General features: G+C 38.0%; 1 protein-coding gene across 1 annotated transcript; it reads right to left on the reverse strand.

The window, feature by feature from the left end:
• Positions 1–473: 473 nt before the first annotated feature.
• On the reverse strand, positions 474–7380 carry LOC311035419 (uncharacterized protein). Its single transcript, XM_084043600.1, has 6 exons — positions 7211–7380; positions 6491–6580; positions 4858–5013; positions 4623–4756; positions 4084–4187; positions 474–1104 (listed from the first exon to the last, which is right to left on the reverse strand). The coding sequence occupies exons 1-6, from the start codon at positions 7335–7337 to the stop codon at positions 918–920; spliced, it is 798 nt and encodes a 265-aa protein (XP_083899726.1). The 5' UTR covers positions 7338–7380; the 3' UTR covers positions 474–917.
• Positions 7381–7965: the final 585 nt, after the last annotated feature.

The following is a 7965-nucleotide window of genomic DNA, read 5'->3' on the forward strand; positions in this document are numbered from 1 at the left end:
ATCATTTCCATGTTGTTAACAAATCTCCATGACAAGAGAGATTAATGCTCACATTTGTACAAACAGACTCAACTTCTGTTGAGTTACTAATAATAATAATTCAATGTGAGAATAGTATTTATTCATAATCTGCTATATGCCCATGACCTATACTAACATTGATATAAGATGTCTTGCATGATTATAAACATACTGTATGAGAGCAGTGTCTCATGAATGTGTTTATAATGCCTACAGACATAACAATAATGAATGTGTATATCACCTGTAATACAAAACATGTTGCTAGTGCTTTACATTAAATATATTAAATATTAGAAGAAAACAATTATTAAGAGGAAAATCTTAACCAAAAAAATAAAATAGCATTTTATTTATTGAATACTTTATTAACTGTTGGCAAATAGTACAATGGTATGATTTTATAATGATGCTACAAGAATAACACAAAACCCGCTATAGGGCCTCACATTGTGATGAGCTTGTAGATCTGCTATTTTCTAATAGCCAAAGTATACAATAGGGCTTAAGTGGTTATGTAAAGCACATAATCAATCAATAAGAAAGTTAAATGGCAAATAAAATGAAATACAATGCTTAATACTGTTGAAAAATAGATGCATAACTCTTGCATTGTTTTAAGACAACAGAACAAACATTATATGAATCTACATGAAACATGGTATAAAAATGGAACAGATAGCTGTTAGATTAATGTTATTCACATTCTATAGGCTCCCTGTAACTAAATAATTAAAATATGAATATGAATTGTAATATAATGTCTACAGTGCATATTGGGTAGAACTGCAAGGCAGACAAACCAAAGCAAACACACAAACTACCACATGTAAACACAGCCATCATGTAGCTGTACCAACACACCAGCTAACTGATACATTGTGAACATGATGGTTTCAGCACAGAGCTCTTTCACAGATCCAGTAGTCGACACCGATAGAACACGGGTCATCGTTCCATCCTCTGACAGAAGAGGAAGAATGAGACCCATCATAATACTCAACACAGTCTGATACTGCATTAGGGTAATGGCCTTTTTCAGGGTCATTGTGTTCATTAGCAGGCTCACCAGGCGCCCAGTACCTGTAGAAGTAGGAACATATAATTAATACAATACTTTTACAAGGATTGTTTTTCACTCTAAATCGTTTGTTTTTTTAACCATCGCCTCATTTTATATTCAGTTGTTTTCAAACGTATTCATTGCGAAATTAGCTGATCTACAAGCTCACAACACGTTGCATTGCAATCACAATGTGTTGTAAGCTTGTAGATCGGCTATTTTTGCCACTTTTGAAAATGTGTGGGATAAATGGATGAATGAATGAATAAATAGTTACAATATTTATTTTAGGATTTAGAAATGAGTGCACACAAAGTACTGATGAAGTAAATAAAATAAGATAAAGTTTATAATTAGCCTATTTGTATATATTTCATATATTTCACTTGTAAAAATGTCAAGGTTCACCTGGATATCATAACCAGTGTTGGTTATAATTACTCAGGAATAGTAATAAATTACTAGTTACTTATTATTTCTTAGTAATTATATAAGTTATTAGTTGGTATCCAACAGGCTGCACAGCCCAGCGGAGCAGTATCCTATTAATGCGTGTGAAGTGCCTTGCGGCTGCAGGAATTTGCTGTCTTGACTATTTCAAGCCAGTAGATGGCACTGTTGGGAATGCTGATGCACTAAAGCTGTTGTTCTCAACCAGTGATCCAGGGACCACCAGTGGTCCTTGAGGGGGTTCCAGGTGGTCCCCAGCTAAATGATGGAGAGTTGGTAACCAAATGGACCCTTATTAGATTTTTAACTCTTGAACGTGTAAAATGAAACCAAATGGACCCTTACAGGTCCATTTGGTTTCATTTTAAACTCTCAAGAGCTAAATTATTGTTAAACATCTGAATTACGTAATTTACAAGAAGTATACACAAATAGAAAATGTAGAAGAATTGTTATTTTTGATCAACGTTTGCCTGTTATCTCTCCTACGATACCAACATCAATACAGCATGGATAGAATTGTGGGGAAAATATTATCCAATGATAACAAAATATTCAAAGTTTTGGGTCTGACAGCTCAAATCTCATCAAACGGTGGTCCGTTGCTCAAATGCCGAATAAAAATGGACCTTGATATGAAAAGGGTTGAAAAGCACTGCACTAGAGGGGTAGACGTGCTGCATGACGATATATGAGTTATTTTATTCATTTTGTATTTAATAACTTCAAAACTTAATAATCTGGGCAGTGACATCATGTTTTGAAAAGCAGCAGATCAATTTAACAGTTTTTGGGCTACCAGTTGTTTGCTAACAGTACATAACTAGTAGATGATTATATAACTGGGAAACCTACTAGAATAGGGTATCATTTATACCATATGAACAACAATATAAATGGTAGGCTACTTCTACAGTAGCATAAATACTGAAAGGTATTATCATGTAGCCTATAGCATTGTGATTTGATATTGTAGGTATAGGGCTGAAAATAACATCCAATATGCATCTGGTAGTGGAGGATAAGCTCCGTTATGACTTTTCTCTATTGTTCAGTTCAATCGTTATTATGTTCACATTTTTAATAAAGGTCTACTGTACCTTACCTGATTACCCTAGCAATTACAATTACAGTATGTATAACCTATTCATTTTAAGATAGCTACACATTTACATGTCGTAGGGACGTTAACATGAAGTCAGTTATTAGCCAATTATTATTATTATTATTACGTTTATAATTAAATAATGATAATACTAATACATTTTTTTTAACTGCCTGTTTAAAAACATTCTAAAGGGTCTCAAAAGAGACAATTCAAAACGTTAAAAATAAAACCTATTGTAGCGTACTCTTTTCCAAAAGGGAGAGGGGTGTAGGCCTATGGGTCAGAAGACCGTGCACGTTGGTGTGAGTGCACGTCTGGTTGTGTGCACACTTTGTGTGCTACTAGGAGTGTGATGTTGGTTGGGACAACTAACTAGATAGGCTAGTAAACATTGCAGAGCATATGCTGTGTAAAGTTCATACTATATCACACATACGTCTGTCATTAAATTAAATCACCAGATGCAACGTGTTGTGAGCTTGATTGGCAATGACACCATCATTAGACTTTATGAATTCACTTACTATATTAATATAATAAGTATTATATGACGGGTGACGACAATGACAAGACGTGGAGGATAACACGTTGAATGTTTGCAACCAGCGTCCAACTAACACGTTATGGATTATAACAGCCTACTTTCAATATAGGCTACCATTTTATGCAGAAATCCTCCCAATGTCTGTGAACAGAACAAGGAGGAGAGAGTCGGGTATAGGAAAGAACACCTCCCCATAGCATTTAAACAGCGTCTTCAAGCAGATGATATTATCAGAGAGATCAAACTTATAACTAAAACACTGGGGTCAATGTTAATTTACATTGGGAATGCAGTGTTAATTTACAAAGAAGTATAAAAAGTCAAAATATGGAGATACTGCCAGACAGTTAAAAATTAATTATCCTTACAGAAGGAGTCAAAAACGTCCTAAAAGCAGGACTAAACACAATGAAGCCTCTCAAAAATGCCTGCACAACGTGTATAATGGACAACTATGTTTGTATCTTTGACTGAAATAAACTAATGGCGATACTTGCAAATGTTGAAAGTATTCCTGTATGTGTGTACTATACATGCCTGGCAGTGGCTTCATGTTTGAGCTACACACTGACCTGCCCCAGACCATATATCCACAGATCTGCACATAGGCTGCGTCATTGATCGATTGATTGATTGAATACTTTATTAACGCGATTGTTAACAGTACAGGTAGTACAGTCAAAGGTTATGCTAAAAGGATAACACTAGAAGCCCCTGGGGGGTTGTTTCCATTTTTGTCCATTGTACTCAATTCATCAGTAACTTCATCAGTACTGCTCTCGTAACTTTGCGCGAAGGTGCATGTTTAAAAGGAACAGTTCTACAAGCTAATCATATGTAGCATCGCAAAGTGTTGGTAGCTTGTAGATATGGTAAAATGAAGATTATCAGTCTTACGTTGGTGTGGTCAGTGGCGTTCCATCTACCCACTGGAAAGATCCTTCGCTGTCTCTGTCGGTCAAACCCAGCCATAACCTCTTGTTGAAACTGGCAACAAAGTCCTGGACAGAAAAGCTGCTGGTTACTGATATACAAACTGTACAATATATCATGTCTCCACTAAGTGGAATAGGATACAACGGACACATGTGTATGCACACATGCATGAAGCCATGCACACATGCAAACATACAATCATGCACAAACACACACACGCACACGCGGATGCACGCACGCACGGACTCATGGATGCACGCACACACACACACACACACACACACGCACACACACACACACACACACACACACACACACACACACACACACACACACACACACACACACACACACACACACACACACACACACACATACAGTGCACACACTCAAACACACACACACACACACACACACACACACACACACACACACACACACACACACACACACACACACACACACACACACACACACACACACACACACACACACCCTACCTGTTTTTCTTTGCTCTTTATGACAATCAGGTCTGATTGGTTGTCTCTACACCACTGTCTGCTCTGGTCCCAGGTTTTCCTCTCAGTAGAGATGTAATAACAACCTCTGTCAAATTTCTGCCATCCAGGTGATTCTAACAACAACAAATAAAGTTAGCCATTTTTTGTTATTTATTTTGTAATATATTATGAACGACAAGATGTAACAATGAAGAAATAGTGATGTCTCACTCACCACAGCTCTGTCTGCTGCAGAGCTGGTCAAAACTGGTCTGAAGCTGCTCTTTCTGTTTAGTCAGGTGGTTCAACTGGTCAAAACTGGTCTGTAATTTCACTCGCTCTACAGTCAGGTTGTTGTTCCATTGGTCTCTCTCCACCATGTGGGACTGATCTGTGAGGACATTTTCAAATTGCGTGATTTAAAACAAATTGTAAGTCTACAAAATGACATAGCAAGCAAGCTAGCTAGCATAATAGGCTATTATTCATAAGTAAATAATATACAAAAATGTATTTACAAAACACACGCTCAAAACAGATGGGGTCTTTCTATGGGGAGTTTGTATGGTCTCCCAGTGTTCCCTTGTGTTTCCTCCCACACCAAAACACATGCATGTTATACAAACTCCTTTCAGTGCCCTTAAAGCAAGGCACTGGCCTTAGAGCTGGAGCTGGTCCCTGGGTTCTGCTCAGTGGCTGACCACTGCTCCCAATAGTAAGGGTGGGTCAAATGCAGAGGGTGAATTTACTCATGGGGATGCAATAAAGTATAACTTAATTTAGACACACAGAATAATCTGCGTGTCCTTCTTATTAATCCATTGATATTGATGCGCCAGGACCACACTCCAAGAGGGGAGTGTGTCCTTTGTTCAGTATATCCTATTGTCCAGAGGGTACATACACGACATTAAACCAGGATCACATTAGCTCAAGACCAGCATATTTATTAATTTCAATACAGCAATACACAGGAACAACACTGTGAAATATGTGAACCAATAATGCAAGACAAGTGAAATCAAATTCTCAACGTATCAGATGATTGTTTCGTAAAGGCTCAAGACCGATTAGTCCACACAGGGGAAAGAACGGGAGGCGCCTCGTATGCACGAACAACAGAGTCAGTAGAACCAAGGTCTGTAGATCGCGGAGAATTCTAATGTAACAGGATGTGTAATGCTACTATATACTACAGGAAACCAGTGAGGGGCCATCCACAAAAAGGGAGTTTGGATTGGATAGTTTAGAAATGCACGTCCGTGTCATAAGGTGTGCTAAGTGGTTAACGTGTTGTTCTCAAGTCTGTTAGGGCACACGTGGATGTCAACTTTCTAGCAAAAACCACCGCTATGCATACGGTGCAGACAGGATGTGGACAGGTGGGAAAGTTCAGTTAAAGTTTCAGACAGTTTGACATTTACTTTTCAGCCTACGCCTCGTATCCTGTTTTTAACCAATTTTAGGTAGTTTTAGTCAATGTTATGTTCATAAGGTGAAATGGAAATGTCCACTTGTCGTAACACTTGACACAAAATGTAGAACGTGACACAAAATGTAGAGGCCCAGAAAATGTAAAGTGATGTTCAGTCTTTAAAATGGATGCTGATAAAATATGTGCCATATTTTCCCATCCATATCAATATCATTGCAAATGCACTTGGTGTTCAGCACTTTGTCACTGGCCATATCCCTCCTCTCACCAACACCATGTGACCATGAGAGTTGAATACTGTCTAACACAGTTTAATGAGTTCACCAGTGGTAAAATATCTATTTCAACTAAGGAATGAGGACCACTGTATTCAACTTAATTCAATAATATTTATATTAATAAATAAAACACATTGTCATGAAAGTTGACTTACAGAGATAGAGTGGTGCTCCAATGCTGAGGAGAGCTAGAACACCACAAAGCAATCCAAAACTGACCGCAACACACCTGTACCGTCTTATGCCTGGAGGACACACACGCACGTACGCACACACACACACACACACACACACACACACACACACATGCACGAGTGCACGCACACGCACATACACACGCGCACACATTGGGGGAAAAGGAGGGAGTGAGATCAGATTATAAACCCAGTAAGACAAGCTGAATATTGTAAAAAGGCTAAATTTAAGAAACAATTATGGTATTCATACATGATATTTGTTGGTTATTCTTTTGTTTTTTTAATAATAATGTGTTATATTGAGTGAATGAGTACAAGGTACAACATGCTTTTTGACAATTCAAAACCATAGACATAGTCATCAAACTAAAATCAAGGAGGGATATGGGATTGGTTTCTCAATACAATGAGCATTTAGGTTTTAGCGGTGACATCTCTTTTTCCTTCACACCATTCTCATACATGCTTATTGCATACGCATTCATGTTCAGACTCTCTCCCACACACACACACACACACACACACACACACACACACACACACACACACACACACACACACACACACACACACACACACACAACGAGGGAGTGAATCAGTGAGATCAGTTAAAAATCTTAAAATGTCCTGTTTAAAAAGTATTTGTGGGTGATTCTTTGTATTAGTAACATCTCTTACCAGACTGCAGGATATTCTGTAGATCTCTCTCCTTCGCTGTAGGCCTAGTCCTGATCTCAACATCTTCGTAGGTTGCATCGTCTATCGTTTGGAGCTCAAGGTTATCATAAATGTTATCTGCAGCCATTTCTACCCTTGTGATTCAATTCTTCTTGCAGGCATTTGACATTCTCCACCTCCTCACTACGCTCTGAATTAAGGAGAAGAGCGGTCTTTATTTTATTCATGTGCCTCTCTTCCTCTTTTATTTTTGTTTGTTTGTTTCCGCCCCCATTTAGAACTATTTATTTTTCATTGCAACAAGTATTAAAGAAATACCGTACATATACATAGGTTTTATGAAAGGAAGATGACATGATGAGTGAGTGCATTGGTGTCAGTGATGTCTGGAGAAGAGGTTATATTCTTTACATTATATCTGTGATGTAAAGGAACAGCATAGATATGTAAAGCTTTCTCACAAACAGTGACATGTACTCTAAATGCTGCTAAAATTATCATATTTGCTTGATGAGTGCACAAACAACTTTGACCCAACAGAGGAACTATTGTTATTGTATGTTATTGAACTTTTTTTAGTTTTTTGTGTCCGGGTAGCTCAGTCTGTAGTCAAAGGCTGACTACAGACTGAGCTACCCGGACACAAAAAACAAACTTTGGACCACAAGGTCCTGGCATCTTTCCTGGGCATCACCAACTCAGCATATGAGTAGCATAGCTTTGGCAAATCTACTGGCTGATGGTAGATTTAGCGC

This window comes from Gymnoscopelus microlampas, assembly GCF_963454915.1.
Source record: "Gymnoscopelus microlampas genome assembly, chromosome: 19".
Classification (NCBI taxonomy): Eukaryota; Metazoa; Chordata; class Actinopteri; order Myctophiformes; family Myctophidae; genus Gymnoscopelus; species Gymnoscopelus microlampas.